The 25,147-nt window shown below is 35.2% G+C and overlaps 1 protein-coding gene across 3 annotated transcripts in view; it reads right to left on the bottom strand.

Moving 5' to 3' along the window:
- Dis3l2 (Dis3 like 3'-5' exoribonuclease 2) overlaps positions 1 to 25,147 on the bottom strand; it is a 592,606-nt gene that overhangs the window by 432,635 nt on the left and 134,824 nt on the right. For all 3 annotated transcript variants that reach the window (XM_090392002.1, XM_090392000.1, XM_090392001.1), the window contains exon 6: positions 20,445 to 20,498. In XM_090392002.1, the coding sequence (XP_090248128.1) occupies positions 20,445 to 20,498 (54 nt within the window). The remainder of the gene's footprint in view (positions 1 to 20,444; positions 20,499 to 25,147) is intronic.

Below are 25,147 nucleotides of genomic sequence, written 5' to 3'. Positions count from 1 at the left end.
AAGGATATCAGCAGTGCAAGGGAACATTTGAAAAATACTTAACGCAATATTGGAATGTGTTCCTAGGGTTCGAATAACATACAGAGTGGGAGTGAAATGAGTGTACAATCTTATTTAGAAAGAGATTCTTTCTTAATAAAAAATGATGTGAAAGGAATATGCATGTCAGTTATGAAAATTATAAGGAAACAGACCAGAAGAGTTACAATGAGGGGTGTGCTGGTGAATTTTTACCACAACAAAAAGAGAGCTCTCAAAACAAAAATTGTGAGTTCTCTTTGTAAGAAATACAACCTGCCACCAAAAGATAACGAGTTCCATCAACAACAACATCCATTTAAATTCACCCAGGCTGCTTCTTAGGGAAATGACTATTAGGTACATGACAATTCTAAAAACATAAAATTTTTCACAGCTATCGAGCATGGAAATATCATTAACTTAAGAAGTGGCCCAGGCAAAATTAAGTGGGTGTTCACTGAAAAATAATATTCCTGTAAAATTGCTAATGGAGATAATCCCTACACAGGCTGCCAAATATGGAGGAGAAGATCAAAACAGTACCAAAAGAAACATGTCCAGGCTGAATTTTCCTTGTCTACAGCTTATAGCCATTGTTGATTTAACAAATGGCCTGAAAAAAATTCAACAATCGGCTCAACTGAGGCAGCTCCAGCACACAAATGGTTACAATTAATGTACAGAAAGCTGAAAATGAAAAGAAACTAGCTCTAAAAGCTAAAGAAACCCAAAAGAATTCTACTGCTAAGCTGCAATTAAAAAAAAAATAGAATGTAAAAGAATAACTCTATTGAATGCAGAAGAGATAGTTCAACTAGTGAGTTCCCATTCTGCTATAAGCAACATAGAGCTCACTGCTACCTCCACAATGCACAAAAAAAAAAAAAAAAAAAAACTCAGGTGTACAACAAGGTGGTAATATTATAGCTGCTGCACAAACTGAATAAAAACTTAGCAAGAGGGCTGATGGGATATCAGCACAGATGCAAAAAGAATGTTTAGCTAAACTGGCTGTTCCTTTGACTAGGTTACATAATTTGAGTCCCAGAACAGGAAGATGCCATAGTATAAATGGTATGATAACCTCCCATTACATAAGGGTGGTGCAAAGACTAATTTGTCTAGCTACTGACCTATCAGTATCTCTGGAGTAGTGGTGAAGATTCTGGAAAATATGGGTGAAAGTCTGCAAGATTTAAGGTAGCTAATGAGGTACCATAGGTTGAGTCCATGGTCCATTGTTATTCAGTTTTACATTAATGACATTGGGAAGGATTTGACAGGGAACATGCAGCTATTTGTTGATGATGCATAAATAGAAAGTATAATCAGGAATGCAACTTATATGCAGTACTTGCAGAATGACTAGAATAAACTAGAATTGTGAGCATCAGTTTAATATTAGTAAATCTAAAGTCATGGAATTTGATGTAAAGAGATATTCAATGTCATATTATGCTAGAAGGAACTAGCAACTATGGAATTATGCTAGAAGAAACTGATCAGGCTAGGAATCTTGGAATTTTAGTTCCAAGAAGACTTGTAGATAAGAAGTTGAACAGCCATATAGCAAAGATTGCAAATAAAACTCAGAAGATAAGAAGGATAAGGAAGCTTTTTCTTTTTATTATTTGGCCTCTTTATAAGACCTTGATATTGAGCCTGTGTAACTCAGTGGATGTGGCGTTTGCCAACCACGGTGCTTGGTCGCACGAAGGAAAACTTGGTTTCGAGTCTAGTCGGCGACTAGAGGAAATTTTTCTAAGCCTTTTTTCGACCAGTTCCTGAGTTAGTCAATCTCTGGCACGGGCAAGCAGGTTTTTCCTCCCGGAAACTCGGGTTTTTCGTCCTGTAAACTCAAGAAAATCGACCGTAGAACCCACATTATTTCAGACATTAAATATATTGTGTTAGGGTTAGGGACCACGAGATGGTGGCACATTTGAGCCGTCTCTCTTCACTGAGTACCGCTTAATTAGTGATAGCCTTGGGCCATCTATCTCTGATTGGTACCAGTGGAGATTGAACTGCCCACTCAGTCTCCAAAAGTTAGATAGGGCTAAATGGCCTCGCCTACTCCCCGTATACGGGAATAAAAAGGCGTTAGCTGATTTTTGATATGGACTTACTTGGGATGTTGTGCTCAGGTCTAGTATCCTGGTTTCCATGGTGATGCTGATACAGTGGAAAGAATGCAAAGGAGAGTGTTAAAGATGATATATTGGGATTGTGGTATACAGATTGTGGAGAGAGACTACTGAGAATTTGTTGACTGAAGACACTAACAAACAGGGGAAAGAGGGGTGATATGATTGAGACCTTCTGAATGGGTCATACAAAGTACAGTAGATGGAATTTTTCATTTTTTGGAGGGTAGGGAGAGGACATCCATGGAAGTTGATAATGAATGCAATCAAGAAATGGGTGAGAGTTAGGCGTTTCCCTCAAAGAGTGGTGCATAATTGGAATGGATTGCCTTTGGAGATTGAGAGTACAGGTTGTGTAATTATATTCAAGAAAACGTAAGCCACTTGATGCGAATGATATGTTGGTCCTCAGCGAGTCCCTGACTACCTAGAGATCATTCTTAATAATATTGGCCCCAAACTTACTGGTCACTACATTAAGTCTACCTGAATGACACACATCCTTATAAACAATCACTCAGTAATTCAACTACTACTCTGCATCTGTTATCTCAATGTCATCTGCATTTGTTACAGGTATCCTTCCATAAACATGGACTTATTTCTTCCTACAATATGACTGTGCCTTCAACGTAACAAGCGAATTGTTTAAAAGAACCAAATGTGTGTTAAAAACATGACATGTTATAATTATGAATGGCTTTTATGTAGCTTTAATCCCCCTTCCCCAAAGGACTGGGTCTGGAAGATTTAGAACATGAATCTAGTCTTTGTAAATTCGTGCTATATCTTCGACAGTCGTTTGGGGAAGGGGATTAAAGCTACATAAAAGCCATTCATAATTATACCCACAGTTACAAGTGGTATCTCATTTCCATGATATGAAACAACCATGTTTCCATACTTACTCTCCTCTAGAGGTCATTGTGATAGTTTCTATTTGTATGTAAAGTCTATCATAAAAGTAGACACAGAGGCTTCTGAATAGTGCAAATCTTCCAAGCTCCTTTCATGCTGTTAGCAATGTTTTTATGCACTCCAAAAGATAATCTTTTAAATCTAATCTATCCTATCCAGGCATATTGGATTTTCCCAGATCTTATTGCCTTTCATATTATGCACATATCCTGGAGCTGATATTTACTCTGACCACAACCTACTATTCATAGAAATAAATGTGAAACTAAAGAAAATAAAAAAAGCTATGAAAAGGAAAAAATGGAACTTAGAGAAATTAAAAAAATACCAAGGAATTTGGAAATAGATTTGAGAAAGAATTACAGGAAACAAGTTTTGTCAAAACTGAAGATCCAGAAAAGAAATGGGAACAAGTTAAAGAGAAAATAAAGAAGACTGCAGAAGAAGAAGAAATTGGATATGTAAGAGCTAAAAGAATAAAAAAACCTCGGATAACTAATGAGATGATTTCTCTAATAGAAGAAAGAAGAAAATGGAAAAATAAAGACACCCCAGAAGGGAAAATACAATATAGAACCCTGAATGACAAATTGAGAAGGGAAGCAGAAAGAAATAGAGAAGACTGGCTTAAAAAACAATGTGAAGAAATGGAAAATTATGAGAGAGTGGGAAGGTATGATCTTTTATATGAAAGAGCAAGAAGCATGAACCAAAAGAGAAATGGAATTCGAGCTAGAGGCATAGAAAATAAGAATGGAGAAATCATAACTGATAAAATCCTAATGAGATGGAAGGAATAAATTGAAGATCTATATGATAAGGAAAATAGAACAAATGAGTTGCCATTAGAAGATATAAAGAAGATAAATGAAGATGATCTAGGCCCAGAGATTTTGAAGACACAAGTAGAAATGGCCATTAAAGAACTAAAATATGGAAAGGCAGAAGGAATAGATGAAATACTTGCAGAAGAAAGGAACTGAAGAAATAACCAAAATAATAAATTTAATTTATAACAAAGGAGAACTATCAAAAGATTTTATGATCTTAATATTTATACCATACCAAAGAAAAGTAATGCAGTGAACTGCAAAGATTTTAGAACAATAAGCCTCATTTCCTATACAACAAAAATACTTATGAGAATCTTAACATGAAGAATTGCATCTAAAGTGGAAGAATTTCTTGGAAAAGATCGGTTTGGTTTCAAGAAGGGTAGGGGAACAGGAGATGCGATTGGACTGTTAAGAATAGTAAGTGAAAGAAGTCTGGAAGTGAATAAAGAAGTTAATATCTGTTATATAGATTTTGAAAAAGCTTTTGACTTTGTAAAATGGGATAAGATGGGGGAAGTAATGGAAAAGATTAGTATAGATTGGAAAGACAGAAGGCTAATTATTTCATTATATATGGGACAAACTGCCAGGGTGAGAGACATATATGGTACAACAGAACCAGGTATCATCAGACGAAGAGTAAGACAAGGCTGTTCTCTGTCACCAATTTTGTTTAACATGTATTCCGAAGCAATGTTAAATAAAGCACTGGAGAATTCGATAGAAGGAATAAAGATTGGAGGTAGACAGATATTTGCAATAAGATATGCAGATGACAAGGTATTACTATCAAATACTGAAACAGGACTATAACATCTGTTGAACAGATTACTGGAATCCTGTATCAATTATGGAATGAACATTAACATCGGAAAAACAAAGGCAATGAAAATAGCAAGGAAAGAGGCAAATATGGATATCAGAATAAAAATTGAATCAAGTAAAGACATTTAAATATCTAGGAAGCATTATTAGCAGTGATGGAAGATGTAAAAGTGACATAAACGGAAGAATAGCGATGGGAAGAGATGCCTTTAATAGAAAATGGAATTTATTTAGAAGTAAAACGGATAGAAACCTAAAGAAAAGATTAATAAAATGTTATGTGGGAAGTGTTGGCCTCTATGCAGCTGAAACTTGGACATTGAAGAAAGTACATTGGAAAGCTTTGAGATGTGGATTTGGAGAAGGATGGAAAAAATCAAATGGACAGATAAAATAACTAATGAAGATGTCTTAAAAAGAGTAGAAGAAAGAAGTCTGTGAAGGAGGATAAAAAGAAGCAAGGGAAACTGGATCAGACATATTCTGAGGGAATGGAATCATCAGAGATGCCATTGAAGGAAAAATAGATGGAAAAAGACTCAGAGGAAGAGTAAGGAAAACAATACTAGATGACATGCTGAATGGAGATAGGTACACAACCTTGAAAGAGAAGGATCAGAACAGTAGAGAGTGAAAGAAAAGTTTCTGCTACTAAAAGAAGGACCTGCTCAATTGCAGAATTCTCAAGAAGAAGAAGAAGATTATGGACTGATAGATTTGCAATTTTATTCAGAAGATCACCAACATTATTAATTTCTGTACTGTATCTTACATGCAAAGAGTACTCTGGAAAGAGATGCGAGTAATTTTTTTTCATAGAAAGGCTGTATAAAGTAACTTGTGTAGCTCTGATTCATTAACCGAACTTAAATAAGAATGACTGATTCAAATGCAAAACTGTAGATTTGTACATTTGATAAATACACCTTACCACATTATTATTTTTTTTTTTTTTTTTAACGAAGTACCTTTTCACTTTCAAAATTGTATATGAACTGAATTCTTCTAAATGCTTATAATGTGATAATTCTAAGATGTGTAATATGTGCTTTTTATTTTTTATAATATTATGTTCTTTTAAATCATCCAGTTTTGCTGATAATGATCATGAGACATGACTAAAGTTACTGTATTTATAATAAAAATTTATGTCAGTTGTTTTTCCTTTTGTAATTTTTACCATAATGTGAGAAAGTGAATGAAGATAATGATACATTATGAATAGTTATATATACAAGCAAAGCTAAACAATGGTGACAAATTTCATATTATCCTTAGCAGTTTGGCCAAAGTAGTGAACTCTAGAATTCACCTACTGTTCATTCCTCCCTGCCTTCAAACATTGAGTTAATCCATCTTTGGGGGGGGGGGGAATAAAAGGAGTAGGTTTTTCTCTCACAAACAAATCTGGTAGCTTAAACAGGAATTTAGGTGATTTGTAAAGATATGTTATTGCCTTCATAGAGAGATTTAAATCTCCTAGTGTAGACACTGTTTTCATGATACAAAACGTCTAAAGCACAACGTAGAAAACAAAATGGGATTTTTTTTTGTTCTAATTATGAATCTTGAAATTGAGGAAAGGGAAAGAAAAGAGGGACAGAATGGTTGAAAATTATCTATTTTTATTACAAATCTCATAATTAAGGGTAATAATTTCATTATAAATAATCTCAATAAAATCAATCATCAATAATCATCTCATTAATAATATGTGATAATCTCATTATTGCAGATCTCATAACTAAGGAGTCACATGTAAAAGTTGGGTAAATGAAAGGAAACCTCCACATAGCATCCTCAATAGCGAATGAGGATGGACTCACAAACTAGGGATTTAACCAAGAGACAATGATAGTAAACAAAATGAAATGTCTTGCCAGCTGGAGTGTTGCCTGGTTAAACAAGGTCACCACTGTTTTCATCAAGGAACCAGAGTGAACAATGAAAAGCAAGCTACTGGAACAAACTCCAACTCAACATTAAAATTAAAGATAGGCACCAGCAATATAACAATAAGCCTCAATGAAAGAGAGAGAGAGAGGAACTGGCAGAAGAATTAAAGAAGTGCCAAGTTCATATAACAAGTGATGATGCCAAAACAAAAAAAGAGCAAGATTCTTCTAAACAATAGTAATTTCTTTAAAGTAAGTTCAACATTCAACAAGAGAATAATCATCTTGAATAATAGGCAATTTCAAGTAGTGATATGGGCACAAATCAAAAATGGGGTATTGGACAATGACACTTATTAGTGTTTATGGTCACACAAAAGGTTCTAAGAAGGGGAGAGCTTTTTTTTTTTGAAGAATTAGAGAAGAGGGCTGATGTAAAGTAAAAGAAAAAGTTAATCCATGTTGGAAAATTAGATAGCAGAGAAGGAAATTAATATAACATACAGAAATATTTTAGGAAATTATAAAGAAAGCAGCAATGCTAATAATAATGATAAGCATCTGCTAGATTTCTGACTAGTCATTAATACCAGCTTTCAACATAAAGATGTGAATACATTCACACAGAAAAAAACACACAAGAAAAGTCTCACTGACTATGTTATTGTTGATAGTGATAGCTTCATGCTGGTTAAGGAAACAAGATTATACATGGGATTTGAAACAAAAAGGTAGCAAAGAAGGAAATGAATACAACATACAAAAATATTTTGGGAAACGAAGAAAACAGCAAATCTAATAATAATGGTAAGTGCTTGCTAGATTTCTGTTCAGAAAATAAACTAGTCATTAATACCAGCTTCCAAAATAAAGATGTGAACAAATTCATAGAGAAAAAACACAAGAAAAGTCTCATTGACTACGTTATTGTTGATAGTGATAGCTTCATGCTGGTTAAGGAAACAAGAGTATACATGGGATTTGAAACAAAAGCAACCGCATTTAGTTTTGAGAAGAATAAAAATGAATTTCATACTGAAATAAAAAGAATCAGTAAAGCAATTTCAAAGGTGAAATGCAGAATGAAATACACACACATGCTATTCAAGAAAAATTAAGAGTTGAAAACAATAATCAAATCTTGGAGACTCATTAAAAAAATTGAAGAAAACATGGACTGAAAGCCAGGGAAGCTTGTGGTGAAGTTGTCTGGAAGGATTAAAAAATTCATGATGGATGTAAGAAATTAAAGACAGTCATAAAAAAGAAGAAACAGAGAAAAAAATTAAGCAATTTGTAAAAGTAGTTAAACAAATGTAATGAGAAAAAGACTTGAGTAAGAATACAAAAGATAAATATCAAGAAGGTGGCATTATGTTCTGGAGGCTATTGAAAAAACTTGGAAATTAAATAAAAAAAATAAAGAAAACATGAAAAATGAAGATAAAGATATTCTACATATCCAGAGTTATTATTTTGAAGGACTATTATATGAAATAAGCAGACAGTGATAAACAATATTCAAAACAAATGCTGTCAGGAGTGAATATCAATACTGGAGGTAGAAAAAGCCATCAGGAACCTCAAATGTGGAAAGGAGCCGTAGCAGATAACATCTGCTCCAGCTGCCTTTCCAGAAATATTGACTAAAAAATCAAAATATAGAGAATCAAAGTTTATAGTTACTGCACTACATATTCCAAAAGACATGGTCAGAAAGTCAACTTCCAGATGACTGGAGCAGATCTCTCATTCTATCCATCTATAAAAAGAGAAATAAAACTGAAATATGATAATTACAAAGGAACTATCCCACTGATTGTTCCAGGTAAGATTTATGTAAGCATACTTGAGAAGGGTTGCAGAAGGGAAATTTAGAGAAGAGCAATAGTCTAAATAAAGGTTCAGATCAGATCTTCACTTTAAGACAAATAGGTGAGAAATCACGGGATCAGTATTTAAGCTTTGTAGATATGGCAAAGGCATACAAGGTACTAAGAGAAACGCTGTTCAAAATACTAGTCATATTGGAGAGAGTACAAAGGAGAGTGTTAAAAATGATAGATTGTGGAATGCTAATTATGAAGACAGATTGAGAATTTGTAGACAGCAGACACTAGCAAACAGGAGAAAGAGGGGGGGGGGGTGATATGATTGAGACTTACAAACTTCTGAAAGGGTCATACAGGATTTCAATTGATGGAATTTTTTAATTTATGTATGGTGGGGGAAAGGACAAGAGGGCATCCTTGGAAGCTGAGGATGAAGGCCACCAAGAAGGGTGTGAGGGCTGGATTTCTCTCTCAGAGGGTGGTGCGTGATTGGAATGGATTGCCATTGGATGTTGTGAGTGCATGCAGTGTAATGAATTCAAGAATAAGTATGATAGTTGGTGTGTGTGTGTGTGTGTGTAGTATGTGGCCTCCATCGTTGAGTCTCTGACTCCCTGGAAGTCTCTCTTAATAATAATAATAATATGGTGTAAATGGGACATTATATTGAGCAATACATAGTCTATACAAGTTGTAAGCAAAGTTAGAACTAAAGGAAATACAAAATGATAGTTCGATGTGAGATATGGGTGCAAACTATTTCAATTATTATTCATCATCGATATAAATCACATTATGAAGGTAGGCAGAATTCTCAAACGTGGAAAGGAGCCGGAGTAGATAAGATCTGTTCCAGCTGCCAGTTAGGAGTATAACATCATGTAGATATTATACTCCTAAATCCAGCGCAAGACTGCCGACTGCTTAACACTGAATAACTGCTGTAACAAATTTGGTCTGAAACTCAGCAATACAAAGTCAAAGAATATAAAATACACAAGAGCACTGAAAACATCAAATTCATCCTAAATGGAGATCTTATAGAACAAGTAAAATGTTTCAAAATGTTAAAGACACCAGTTTTTAGAGAAAATGGAAAATTAAATATGGAAATGAGCAATAAGAATAAGTAAAGAGTCAAGTAAACAAATTTGGAATTAGAGAAACTAGCCAAAACATTAAAACTAACAGTATACAGAACAATTTTGTAATTAAAATGAAAAGCCATTTGGCTTTTCATTTTAATTACAAAATTTGAGAGCTCTGCCACTTACCTTCATAATGTGATTTATATCAATGATTAATAATAATTGAAATAGTGTGCACCCATATCTCACATCGAACTATCTTTTTGTATTTCCTTTAGTTCTAACTTTGCCTTCGCCGATAGTTTTTCAGCATTGAAACTCATAGATCGTAGTTCTCGATCTTGAGTTTCACTTACTGGCTATATAACAACATAGGATTTTTATCCCTTTAATATCTATTAAGTTGCCAGAAAACTAGTCGTTTGGCTTTTTATTTTAATTACAAAATATAAGCACACCTTTATGGCATTCGTATAGTGAAGGTATGTAAGTTCTTTTCACTAAGCTTTGATATCTTCCAGGTCTACCTACTCACTGATAGACCTCAAAAAAGGTTGAAACCGGTCTGGGTAGTAAACTCTCCTCATAATGTAATGACAGTATTACATCTCCTAGGAGCTGTGTTTTACATTATGAGAGAATATCAAGAATAGTGAGGGAGTTTGCTCCACCTTTGCTTCGAATTGCCTTCGCCGATAGTTTTTCGGCATTGAAACTCATAGATCGTAGTTCTCAATCTTGAGTTTCACTTACTGGCTATATAACAACATAGGATTTTTATCCCTTTAATAGTATACAGAACAGTTTTCAAATCAATTTTTCCTCATGGATCTGAGAGTTGGATTAGAAGTAAAGCAGCCGATCAAGGACTAGAGACCATGCATATGAGAGTTCCAAGTAAAATTAGGAGAGTGAACATATGGAATCAATGGCAGAATAATATTAAAAATGAAGATATCAGAAAGGAACTTGATACTGTTGACATTCAGGAATATGTGAGAAGAGCTAATCTCAGGAGGTATGGTCACTTAAACAGAATGGAAGAAGAAAGATCAGCAAGATGACTAAGAACCTAGTGGATTAATAGTCAGAAACCCAAAAATATAAGATATGACAACACTGGAGTTCTGACAGATAACAGACTAATTTGGATGAAAATTATCAAGAAAGGTCATAATAATGTAAAATTTTCATACTGTTCTATAATAGTATCCTGTACACTCCTTTTAAGGATATATCAGGATACGATGCTGATGATCTCATAATTAAATAACCATGTTCATGCATGCTGATATATGAGAATAGTTTTTTCATTTGCAGCAGACAAATGATGGGTGGAAACCTACCGTGGTATTAATGTTTGTTGGTAAATGGATGATAAATAATGGATACACCAGTACCCTGCTTTATTGGAAACACAAATAGGCTTGGGGAAAAAAAAAAAAAAAAAAAAAACATGTTTAGTCTCTAGAGCAGGATTACTGGATTATCTAATCGCTTGTACTGATATTTAGTAGAGAAAACATACATCTAAAGCTAACAAAATTAACTAATCAAATTTATTTAGCTAATTAGATTACTAAGTCAACATTTCACCGTGGCTACCAAAGCATCTTCAATGGCAAAAAAAAGTATATTAAGCACATACTAAGGCATACCACAGACTGCCATAAAAGGTGGGCTCCCTTTGGTCCTAACTGCTACTGTCTATGGATGCGGTAATGGAATCTTGCCAAAGGTCTCAAAATGATTGTCTTCCAGATTTTTGGCAATGTGATGCAGCCAAAGTTAAGTTTGGAGAATGCTACAGCACTGTGGCAGATTCCAGAAATAGTCACTCTGATTTACAGGGTGTTCGGGATAAATTTGACAGTTTCGTAAGGAAAAAGAAAATCTTCTTTGTATCTATTAAATTTAATGAATTGACAAAAAAACATTACAGGCAGAGTTAATTACAATACTATCAACAAGATTTACTCAAAAGAACCACCATTAGCATCGATCACAGCTTCAATTCTGCTTCGGAACCTCGAACAAGCTGATGCTACAGTCTCCCTGGGAAGGGCCGCAAAAACTGTTTTAATTTTATCCATTAACTGGGCTTTTGTATTACTGGAAGTGCGATTGGTGTCTTTTTCAACTGCGCCCCATACAAAATAATCCATGGGGTTAAGGTCTGGGGAGTTTGGAGGCCAAACATTTGGACTGGTGAAGTCGTAGAAATTTTCAGACAACCATTTTTGACTTTTCCCAGAGGTGTGGCAAGGGGCCGAATCCTGCTGCCATACATACGGCCTACCATTGGCTACCCTTGTTATCCAGGGCTTGACTACAGTTAGCAACTCCACGAACAAAGCCCGAATTCCAATGCCAGGGTTCTTCAACACCTGTTCCTGCAGATTTGCGAGGAATTCTGCTGTACGAACGCAATCAGATCGTCTGCTAGGGATCTTTCTTCTTGCTACATCCTCGTAGTCACCATTGCAAGTCTCTAGTTCATGCCTGATTGTTTTTACTGTATTCAGGGAGCATTGGGCAGCAGTCGTAATATCCTTATTTTGATGGCGGGCACGAATCATCATGATACAAGTTATTCTCTTCCATGATTCAGGTGGGTTCCAGCTATCCATCCTTTCTGACATCTTGTATATGAATGAAGAAGGGTCCAAACTTTTAAATGAAGAGAAGTGTGTGTTAATACATGTAACTTACGGAAAAATATAATTAATTATAAATATGTCAAATTTATCCCGAACACCCTGTATATATGTTTCTGTATAAAAGAGAGGTTTTTGTTTTTTCACTTCAAATCTTGTCAGATATGATCTGCAAAGATACTAACATCATAGTCAGTTTGGATATAGTCTGTCAGTTCACTAACATATCTTTAAAAGAAACCTCAGAACTCATTCATACTCTGTTTCCCCCCCCCCCCCACACACACACACTCCTATATAATAGCATCGTTCATTTTCAGCATACGCTGTCTATTTTTACCAGCAGGAAAAAATCTATAAACAAATTGAAGGAAAAACTATGGACTCCCCACCCAGCAAATGTTTATAGAACATTATGAAAATACAGCTCTAAACTCTACCCCTCTCAAACTCATACTACACTGACGTGTTTTCCATTTGGCCAGGTGGCAAGGATATATATTAAAAAAATTATTAGAAAATCAAGGAGTCCATAAGAGTCAAAGCTATATAACTGAGAGGAGATCTCCACACAGCCGTTAAAGGAATGTGTAGAACCAATCGAAGCTTCTGACCTAATGTCCAATCTTCACCTTCTCGTGGTGCACCCTATTAGGTATCTATCTGGATACTGAATAAACGAGGATGGGCTGGCAATTTGGGATTTAGCTGACCAAATTGTATTCTTATTGGCTTAAACCAAAAAAATTGATGGTACAACATGACAGAATTTCATGACGGCTGGGGCATCACAGGGTTAAACAAGGCCCCTGTTGTATTTCACCAGGGAACCAGGACAAACAGCGAAAAGTAAGCTACTAGAATAAATCCTAAAACCAATCCCAACTCAACATCATAAGAGTTCAAGATCAATACTATCAAAATAAGAAGTCTGAATGGCAAAGAAATGGAGCTAGCTGGGGAAATGGATAAGTACCAGATCGACATAACAGGCGTGATTGAAACAAAAAAAGCAAAAACTGGTGTGATCTTTCTAGGCAATAAATACAAAATGTTATAATCAGGCAATGACAATCAAGGAAAAGAAGGAGTAGCCATAGTTTTCAACACTAAATACGAGGCTAATCTTCTTGAATGGCAGGCAGTCTCAAGTATAGTGATGTGGGCAAACATGAGAATGGGGAACTGGACAATGAGACTTATTTGTGCCTATGGTCCCACAGAAATTTCTATTAAGGTAGAAGTGGAGGAATTTTTTGAGACTTTAGAGAAAACAACTGACACTATGAAAAAGAAAAAAAAAGTTGGTCCTTGTTGGGGATATAAACAGCAGAGTAGGAAATGATTGTCAGACATACAAAAATATTTTGGGAAAATTTGGAGGAAAGAGCAAAGCTAATAATAATGGCAAATGCCTGTTGGATTTCTGCTCAGAACATGGACTGGTTATTACTAACACAATGTTCCAACATAAAAATGTGCAGAAATTCACATGGAGAGAAGAGGCAAGGAATAAGAAAAGTCTCATGGACTATATTATTGTTAATGGTGATGTTTTCTCCCTGGTGCAGGACACCAGAGTGTATAGAGGATTTGAAATTGGAAGTGATCAACATTTAGTCTTGAGCAGGATAAAATTGAATTTCATATTGAAAAGAAGAACATGTAAGAAAGTTTTAAAACAAATAAAAGTTGAGCAGCTCTCAGATGTGAACTGTAGACTAAAATACACAAACATGATTGGAGAAAAAATGAAACAGTTTGAGAACAGCAACCAAATCTTGGAGATTCAGTCGCAAGCCCTGAAGAAAACATTGATTGATTCAGCCAGAGAGGAATGTGGTGACGTTGTCTATAAGGATAGAAAAATCAGAACTCCTTGGTGGACAGAGGAAGTTAAAGAGGCAGTGAAAGAAAAGAAGCAAGCATATCAAAAGTTCCTGGCAAATAAGTCAGCTTCTGCTCTTACAGAATACAGAGACAAATTAAGAAAGCTAAACAAAAGTTGAGCAGCTCTCAGATGTGAACTGCAGACTAAAATACACAAACATGATTGGAGAAAAAATGAAATAGTTTGAGAACAGCAACCAAACCATGGAGATTCAGTGGCAAGCCCTGAAGAAAACACTGATTGATTCAGCCAGAGAGGAATGTGGTGAGGTTGTCTATAAGGATAGAAAAATCAGAATTCCATGGTGGACAGAGGAAGTTAAAGAGGCAATGAAAGAAAAGAAGCAAGCATATCAAAAGTTCCTGGCAAATAAGTCAGCTTCTGCTCTTACAGAATACAGAGACAAATGTAAGAAAGCTAAACACCATGTAAAACTTGCTAAACACAATTCATGGGAGGACTTTGGTAAGAACATAAAAATAAGTATCAAGAAGGTGAAAAATATTCTGGAGGTTGTTGAAGAAGCTCAGAAATGGAGAAAAGAGTGCTGTAAAAGGAATTAGAGATGATAAAAGTGCAATGAAAATTGAGAAAAAGATATCCTTGAAGTATGCAGTAATTACTTTGAAAAATTGCTAAATGAAACAAGCAGTGATGACAGCACAGTGGTAAAAAACACTGACTAGGCATGCAGTCAGGAATACATATCCATACTTGAAGTAGAAAAAGCCACTAAAAGCCTGAAATGTGGAAAGGCAGCAGCAGGAGTAGATGATATTAGACCAGAAATGCTTAAGTATGGTGGTGGTATAAAAGTCTTACAGTGGCTGCACTGCATAGTTCAGAAGGCCTGGACAGATGGACAAATTCCAGATGATTGGAGTAGAGCTCTCATGGTACCCATATATAAAAAGGGAAATAAAACTGAATGTGAGAATTACAGAGGTATTCCTCTACTGAGTGTTCTTGGTAAGATATATGCAAGTATACTTAAGAAACAGTTGAGAAGGATTGTAGAAGAGAAGTTTGATGAAGAACATGCTGGATTCAGCCCAAATAGAGGCTGTCAGGTTCAGATCTTCACTTTACGACAAATAGTCGAGAAAGCATGGGAATATAACAAAGATCTGCATTTAAGTTTTGTTGATTTGGAAAAGGCATATGACAAGGTGCCAAGAGAGAAGCTATTCAATACGCTGCAGTTATATGGTGTCAATGGGGTATTATATCAAGCACTACTTAGTCTTTATTTGAGTTGTAAGTCAGCAGTTAGAATTGAAGGAAGTACAGGAAGGTGGTTTCATGTTAAGTCTGGTGTTAGACAAGGATGTGCATTATCCCCTCTGTTATTCATTATCTACATGGATCACATTATGAAGGAAAGTGGAATTAAACCTGATATCAAAATTGGAGATGTTAATGTCAGCTCTTTGCTTAATGCATATGATATTATACTTGTAAATAAATGTGCTACAAGTCTGCAAGATTCCCTGACTAAAGTGAATAACTGTTGTAATAGATATGGTATGAAGATCAGCATTAAAAAGACAAAGACAATGAAAATAGGCAGAAACGTTGAAAATATCAACTACATTGTGAATGGAGAACTTATAGACATTTCAGCTAATTTAGTCGGAACACTAAATTAGCTGTATACAAGACAGTATTCAAGCCAATTTTAACTTATGGATCTGAGAGCTGGCTGAGAAGTAAAACCCTTGACCAAAGACTAGAGACCGCAGATATGAGAGCCCTAAGAAAGATCAGGGGCATGAATGCTGTAGACCATCCTAAAGTCTACAGCATTCATGAACTTAAACAAATTTGGCTATATCACATTTCCAAAATCTGGAAGACTATCATTTTGAGATCTTCAGCAAGATTCCATTACTGCATTCACAGATAACAACAGTTAGGATCACAGAAGTCTTTTTGCAATAATTCTGTGTTGGCTTACTGCTGGTGTAAATGGATGTACGCATCGGCTTAATATATTTCTTTGTATCCATAAAGATGACTTGGTAACAATACAAAATAATGGCTTAGAAATCTGATTAACTAAATAAATGTAACTAATTATTAGCTTTAGAGGTATATTTTCACCAATAACATCAACCTGAGTACTAACTCCTAACCAAACCATGTACTAAGATAATAAAGATTATTTAAAGAAAGGTGTAAGTGTTGTTTATTATTCATAATAAGGTTTAATGGTATAACCAACATGAAGAGGAAAAAAAATACATTTAAACTCACTAATATTTCACTGGTTTTCTACCCAGCATTTCAGACATTTTTTTTTATATCAGAGTATCAGAGACCACAATGATAAATGTGAAAGGCACAGAGCACTAAACTACCATATTTTCCGGTGTATAAGACACACTTTTTTACCTTAAAAATTCATCTTAAAAATGGGGGTGCATCTTATATAATGAAGGTAAAGATTGTTTCCTCTTTTCAAAGTCATACGCACTCCCTTTTATGTTCCAAGATCTTTGTAGGCGGTTAATGGGGCAATCAAATTGATGTGTGACCTTCACGTTACTTCTAGCGTGTCATTAGCTAAGAACGGGGAGTCCCTATTCAAGTTTCATAATATCTTATCCGAGTAATCAGTTACCAATGTTTATCAGTATTGAGTTGACGTGGCGAGATATTTTGTGTTCAGTTTGATATTTCCCCGTAGATTTTAGTGATGGAAAAAAACAGGCGACATTCATATACTTCAAGTTACAAATTGCAGGTTGTAAAATATGCGGAAGAGCACGGGAATAGGGAAGAATGAATGAACAAACTATTGTTAAATCTTTCTTGAAATGTGGAATTAGCAACGCCCTTGATGGAAGTGAAGATCATTTCTTATATGAAGATGATGATGATGAATAACAAGAGGAAGAAAAAAGAGAAGAAATTAATGATGATAGAGAAGAGTCAGATGACAGTGACATGGGTTTGCAGGTTTCTGAAAGGTCAGTTTACTATTAAAAATTACCTATTATTTTATCCATTTTTTTTAAAATCATACTTTAAAGTTTAGGTTTTTTCCAGAAAATTGTATTAAATTTCTTGGGTGCATCTTATACATAGGAGCGTCTTATACACCGGAAAACATGGTAAGTAATTGTAGAAACAGTTTAAATTTTAATTGACACCTAATGTTTTTACATGGTGCTCTCTATGGGTTAGATAACTACAAAGTTAATTTAGAGAAGTCCAGCAATTAGGTCTTAAAATGATAATCACCCAGATCTTTGGTAAATTAATGCAACCATCCTTGTTGAGGTTGGGAGAGTGCTTCAAAGCTGATTGTAAGAATAGCTTCTCAGACCTGCAATGAGCTCTATGTAATCCAGATTTTTTTTTTCCTGTTTTTCCTCTAGATGATCGTAGTAAAGAAGTATCCAAAGCATAGTCTGCCAATCCCAACTTGCCATACAGATGATCATAGGTTTTAATTTTTGTGTTCTTCAAGTCAGATGTTAAATGATCTACCAGTATGTCCACAGTAGGCTAAACTATAAGCACAAGGAACTTAATACTCCAGGATGTTCAAGGAGGTAGTCGATCTTTAGGAGAACATATGAAAAAAGCTAGCTGAATAAAAGGTTTGAAACTAGTATAGAGATCATATATGCAGAGAACGTTGGCTTTTTTTTTTTTTTTTTTTTGATGATTAATATATGAGATGGGAATGGTTTCGCTGTGATTTTGTGTGTATGAGGGTGCACGTAATATTTTATCTATTTTATATGGGCTGTAGTCATTAGCTAGAAAGGTGTTGTGAAGGTCTTTGAGCTCAGTTTCAAGGGCTGTGTCATTTGAACAAATAACCCTGGCTCAGTGATTAAATGTTTTGAGGATGCCATACTGTTGAGAAGAGTGGTGGTGTGATTGTTTATGTAGATGCTTACCAGCATGAGTGGACTTTCTGTAGATAAAGAAGGATAATGAGCCATGAGAAAGTCGTGTCACTAGTGTATCGAAAAAGGAGAGACTATGAACATGAGGTGCCAAACTAGCAAATACATCATCATTAAATTGTTGGTTTTAGTGTGGCTGTGTTGAGTGTTTCATTTTCAAAAATAAAAACCTCCATATATAGAAGTTTGCTTGGGGGGGGGGGGGGGGGGGACATAACAGTCCCATCTAGCTGTTTTATATTTTTCCTTTCCATAGGAAATAACCTGCATATATGGTAAACCTTATCATGACAAACCACCGCAGATATATAGGGTCCCTAAAATTCACAATCCCAATACCTCCCTTCATCCAATCGTAGACAGCTCCACCAACAGACTGGTTAAACATTTATCTAAATCACTTTCCTCCTTAGGCAGCTCTCCCATATCTATTAAAAAATTCTTTACACACTTTAAAACATTAATATAAAACCTAGTTCTGACAGATTCTGACATCATGATCAGTTTTTCAATATCATCTCACTTTTCACTAATACTGTATACTGACAGACACCCTTGACCTTATTAAGTTACATTTCTCCTCAATATAACTGAATTATTCAGATTCACCATACGAGTATATATATATATATATACACAGGTTTTTCCTATGGAAAGGAAAGGGAAATAAAAACAAACAGCTAGATGGACTGCTATGGGTTCTCCACCCCCAAAGTCTATATGGAGCTTTTTTTTTTATTTTATTATATTTTTTTTTTCAAAATGAAGCACTCAACACAGTCACACTAAAACCAACAGTGTGGCTGCGCTATGCTGACGATGTGTTTGGCCTCATAGTCCAGACACATTATATACATTTTGCCGCATCTTAACAGCCATCATCCGAAAATAAACTTCACCATAGAAAAAAGAAAGTCACAATAGTCTCCCCTTTTTAGATACACTAGTGACATGACTTTCTAATGGCTCATTACACATCTTCATTTACAGAAATCCACTCATACTGGTAGGTATTTACATTAATAATCTCACCACCACCCTTCCCAACAATATGGCATCCTCAAAACACTTACTCACTGAGCCAGAGTAATTTGTTCAAATGACACATCCCTTGAAACTGAGCTCAGAGACCTTTGCAACACCTTTTTCGGCCAATATCTACAGCTCGCATAAAATAGATAAAATATTACATGCACCCTCATTCCTCCTATACTCAACACATAAGATCACAGCTAAACTATTCCCATCCCATATGTTAATCATCAAAAAAATTAATTAATTAATTAATTTAAAAAAAATAGCCAAAAGTTCTCTGCATATATGATCCCCATACTACTTTCAAAAACCTTTCATTCAGCTAGCTACTTTCATATGCTCTCCTAAAGATCAACTTCATCCTCTTGAACATCCTGGAGTGTATAAAGTTTCTTGTGCCTGTAGTTTAGTCTAATTTGTAGACTGGTTGATTAGTTAACATCCATCTTGAAGAACAAGATGGATGTTAACAAGAGCAAAAATTACATCTGAGATCATCTTTATGGCAATTTAGGATTAGAAGACCATGTTCTAGATACTCCTTCACATAGGATCAGATGGAGAAAAAAACATCTAGATTATACAGAAGTCATTAGAGGTCTGAAAGACTATTCTAAGAATCAGCATCAGATATGAAGTATTCTCACAACCTCAAAAAGCATGATAACATTTATTTACCAAAGATCTGGATGATTATCATTTCAAGATCCAATAGCTGGGCTTCTCTAAATTAACTTTGTAGTTATCTGACCCATAGAGGGCACCATGTAAGGACATTAGGTGTCAGTTACAATTTTAAATTATTTCTACAATTACTTGGTTTAATGTTGTGTGCCTGCCACAGTTATCATTGTACTCTGATTGATGCTGGGTAGAAAACCAGCAAAATATTAGTGAGTTTAATAAAATTTTTTTTCCCCTCCTCATGTTGGCTACACCATTAAGAATTATTATGAAGAATAAAGGTTAGCAGCCTTTCTGGATGTGATTATCATTAATGATTTGATCTTTTTAAAGTTAAACTATGTATTCTAACAAGGAATATGCATGTAGTGCATAAACCTATAGCAGAAACTTTAGAAAATAAGGAATTCATAGTGGTTGGCATGTATGCCTTTAAGTAAAATTTAAACATACATTACATCCATAGCACCATGCAAACAATCGAACTAATTCAAATTAATACATCTACCAAAAAAAAAAAAAAAAATGAAAGTACAAGCTAAATTTTTAATAACTGCATGATGTGAGTGTACTAAAATATTTAGGTAAATTTAATATTTCCAATAGCAGGGTGAGCCTCTGTCTGCCACTCCACCTGAATCCAAACAGCTCAGAATACAATAAATCAAGAAGAGAAAACTACCGAGGATTACCGGCGCACTAATGTAAGCATCTTCATAATTCCTTGGATTGATGCGTAGCACACCCTAGAAAAATTTTAAAAAACTGATTATAATTATTACTGTATACTGAAATTAGTTGTTGCTTCTATATGTTTAATTAATCAAATTTAAAACCTGAGTAAAAATTAACTAAGCAAAAAAAAATATTTTTAATAAAATGCATATATGATTTAAATATAAACTTAGAAATACATAAGAGCATGCACAAAATTATTTTATTATCAGGTGGCAATCGTTATCTGGTGGTCAGTGCGTGAAATTATTTTATTATCAGGTGTCTATCGTTATCTGGTGGTCAGTGGGGTACCCAGAGGGGGAGGGGACCTGGCACCCCCAAAGAAAAAGGAAAAAAAAACACTAGAAAGTTTTCCAAAAATCTTTTCCTAATTAAAATTCATTTTTTTATTTATGTTGTGTCGTGTCTTCTATTTCTATACTACTTATGAATTAGCAGTCACATAAGGTGGGAATACCCTATATCTCTCGGGAATCACGGCTGCTGTGAACACAAGGCAAACGAAGCAGTGCTCAGGATGACCGAGTGCTACTTCATTTGCCCAAGCTGCGCTAGAGGAGATCACGGGTATCATGCATTGGTGATCATTGCAGATGCTCAATCATAGGTCATATGTGATGCGTGGTGTGCATTCTCAAATCGTCTACTAAACTCGCCGGCCCCTCCCCCCCCCCCCCAAAAAAAAAGATTAAATCCTGAGTGCCACAGGTGGTGGTTGTGGTGGTGCCAAATTTAGATCACATTCAAATTTTAATGTTGGTTGTCCTAACTGTCTACTATAACAGGATCAATTACAGCTACAGGGAACTCGGACACCACGGCAAATCTAAAGACCAGTTACATTCCCTTAGAGAAGTAAGGGCCATTAATTTGTGTAAGAGTGTGTGTGTGTGTGTGTGTGTGTGTGTGTGTGTGTGTGTGTGTGTGTGTGTGTGTGTGTGTGTGTGGTTAGAAGGTGGTAACCAAGCTGTATTTTTTCAGGATCTGCTGTCATTAAGGCATAACATCCTTAGATGAAGGAAATGTCAACCATATTCCTAGGTGGTAGATGCCTTTCATTATGCAGCAAACAGTCACCACCCCCACTAATCTGCTTACTGGAGAATGGCTGTTATCATGTTTAAGCCAAGGTTTTTGCTTTCCTCTCTCTTCTCTCTCTCTCTCTCTCCATCCCTCACTCCCTACATTTAGTGTGATAAACAGCTTCATAGGTATGCCAAATATACTATAAGAATTCCAAACCTCTCCCATCCCCCAAATCAAGGGTACAGCAATAAAATGTTTTTGCAAGCTGGTCTTTCAATAATAAATAGGACTGAATCTGATATTAATAGATCAGGAAGATTGCATATCAGGTGTCAAATAATCCAGATGACTTATTCTGCTGGGTTGTGTCAGGAGGAAAATGACGAGGCCACAGAATGAACTGGATACTCTATTTCTCTCTCTGTAGATCCGTTTTAAAACTGGAAAATCATAAATTGGCATATTATTCATAATAAAAGATTTCCACCTTTTATTATTAATAATATCTGTGGGTCCTTCGTCTCCTTGCTCCTGCTCTTTAAAGCCATCTCACCACAAATCAACAATGTAAGTCAAGTCATCATAATTTCTGAAGCACTGCAGAAAAAAAAAACATCAGGAAACAAACTCCCACCCAAAAAATCATAAAAAGCAAGATTCCAACCAAAAACATTAAAAAAAGAGATCTATATCCACTTTACAACATTTATGTCTTAACTTGAATAAAGATCATGTACACCATCACCACATGCAGACTTCTGAGCTCAATAACAGAACCTCAACTGGTGGACTCAATTCCTACCATTCTCTGATTATTTTATTTCATGATGCTTTCTGCCATTACACAAGAGCAAAGCCTATGCATTTCCTCAATCTCATATTCTGTGCCAGTAAATGTGAATCTTGAATCCTTTCTTTAGGATAACTTGGGCTCAAAATTTCTTCACCCATGCAGGAATTGACTACTGTTTTCCTTTTCTGATTTTTATTTTTATTTTTTTATTTTATTTTTTTTTTTGAAATTGCTACAACCAAATAAACAAAATCATTTTTACTGGAATGAAAGCTTTCAACCCCATTCCATCCAAAAGTACAGAACAATCAGAGTCCTGGTTCTCTAAACATGCCAAGACAGCCCAAGGGAAAAAATTAAGCAAATCAGAAATGTTTTTGAAGATGGTCATCTCTGTTACTGTAAGTTCTTCATAATATTATTTAATTCTGTTTATTATTTCATTACCATCTTTGATTATTTTATTGTCCTTTTAACAGTAACATTTTTTTTTAATTGCAAGATCAGTTTTACAGCTAATCTGGCAAGAGCTCTCCTCATAATCTACATATTTTTATTATTTTGAATGTTTCTTTTATTTATTTTTGGTATTAAAGGAGTGGATTTCATGTGTCATTCTTTTTCTGACTGTCTGGCTCCAAGTATTCTATTAAATTTTTTATAGTAGCTTCTCTTCTTATTGCTCTGCATCTTCTTACTAAGAAATACTCTAACATCTCTTATTCAGGAATAGGTGAATGAGATAGTGATTTCACTATCTACTTCATGACATTCCAATTAGACTTAAAGAGATGATGTTAGAGTATTTCTTAATTTTTGATTAATCTCATTTAGATCTTTTCCCTCTTTGCTTCTTGATTTTATTTGAAGCTTCTTTTTTAAAGCAACTTCATATCTGCTTTTTTCCAAGTTTTAAATTTTTCAGGTTTATTGCACTGAACTTCTGTTTAATTAGTTTATTTTTCGTATTTTTATTAATTATAATTTTATATCTCATTGTTCTGTGATTGCTTTCTGTATTCAAATTGTTTAAAACTGTTACATCATTTATGATGCATCCTTCTTTCTTTCTGTCTTCTTCTTGAGAACATATCCACGAGAAGTTGGTCAACCTATAGTACACTAGTACCATGAATGGGCAATAAGAAATTTGTTCACAATTGACTTGGACAGCTGTGGATTGTATTCCTTTGGAAATACATGTGGTGGGAGACTGTTCCAGAGGGCAGTAGTGGAAGGGATGAATGAAGAGGAGGAAAAATGTGTTCTGTGGTTTGGAGTTGAACAGTAAGAGGGTGTTGGTTGGCTGCTGCACGTTTAGACAGATTTGCAAGAGGGTGGGGGAATTACTGATGCCAATTCTGATGAACAGTGACCATAGATGTATTTTTAGAAGATGCCAGCTGCAGAGACTGGAAGCCTATGTGAAAGTGAGTGGAGTCTATTAGTAGAGAAGGGATGTCAATCAATCTAAGTACTCGTTTCTGTACAGAATCTAGTATTTTTTAGGAAACTCTTAGGGGCACCACTAAAGATGTGAGAATGGTATTCAATAGTCATGTGGATTGTTGATTTATAAGGTTAGAAGCTGTTTGGAGTTAAAATAACACCACAAGCAAAAGAGAAAGCCTAATTTTTTGGTTACAGAGGAGGCAATGTTTGTGATATATTTGTGCCAAGAGAGATTTGAAGTTAGAATTATTCCAAGAAGGTAAATCTCATCTTGAATAGAGATATCGGTATTGTCAAAGATAAAACAGGAAAAACAGTTCTTTGTTGTGAGAAATAATGCAGAGCTGTGTTTTGCTGGCATTGAAGTTGACAAGGTCATCCACACCCAAATTCTATTGTCAAGATCAGAATTTAGGGTAGTAGAGGTTAAAGTTCTGCAGAATGTGGCAATTTGTGCATTGCAAGGTTTGTCAAATAAAAAGGAGGAATGTAATGTGGCATCATCAGCAAAATTGTGTACTGGATTGATAATCAGCTGGAGTAGATCATTTATATAAAGAAGGAAGAGGATGAGCAAAAGAACAGACCCTTGTGGGACCCCATTAGTTGTACAGATAGAAGATAAGAAGCCATCCACCCAAATGCAAAAGTCAGAGGGTACACCAAATTATGGGCATTTACTTAATAAACCTTTGTGCCAAACTTAATATCATCAAGGCTCAGTCAAAAGCCTTGATGAAATTAAGGGCAACCGCTTAAAATCTGCAAAGAATTAACTCAAGAAGCAGTGACCTGACAATTTTCTTGGGGTCAAAGTTGCTTTGTTCAACAAGCCTGCAAATATCAGTTGCATCAGTTTCAAAATGTAAATTCAGAATTATGGCATTATACTTATGTTTTCTGCCTAAATCATGTCTTGAACTGATGAGACAATGAGGTTGCTAAGCTTGATGACATTGTCTGAGGTAAGTATGTTAGCTTCAAGATGCTGATCATTAACTGCTTTGAGCTTTTTTTTTTTCAGTTGTTTCTATTTTCCAGGAGAAGGTTTCATCTAGCATGATAAGGCACTGTTCCAGACAATCTATGCACCTGCTGAGCTTCAGGAACTGTTTAATGGTGAGGAAGCACAGGGGACAGAAAAATGGTTAGTTGAGGTTGCTCAGGAGTTTGAGCACCAATTCACTGATTTTGGCACAAATGGCTTGAGTCATTTGTACCAAAGGCAACAAAAATTGCATAGCAAACTCTTTTTTTCTTTTCCAAAATGTCTAGTTTTCAGCTTCAGCATTTTAAAGCTTCAAGAGATCTATCTGCAGTAGCAAGACTCAAAACACTCTGTCGTTGCTCTGCTTTATTGCTGCCATCTTTGCTATATGCTGCAGG

Source organism: Typopeltis vanoorti, chromosome 4, assembly GCF_054136105.1.
Source record: "Typopeltis vanoorti isolate ZY-2024b chromosome 4, IOZ_Tvanoo_1.0, whole genome shotgun sequence".
Lineage (NCBI taxonomy): Eukaryota > Metazoa > Arthropoda > Arachnida > Uropygi > Thelyphonidae > Typopeltis > Typopeltis vanoorti.
This window is presented reverse-complemented; position numbering and strand designations above follow the sequence as displayed.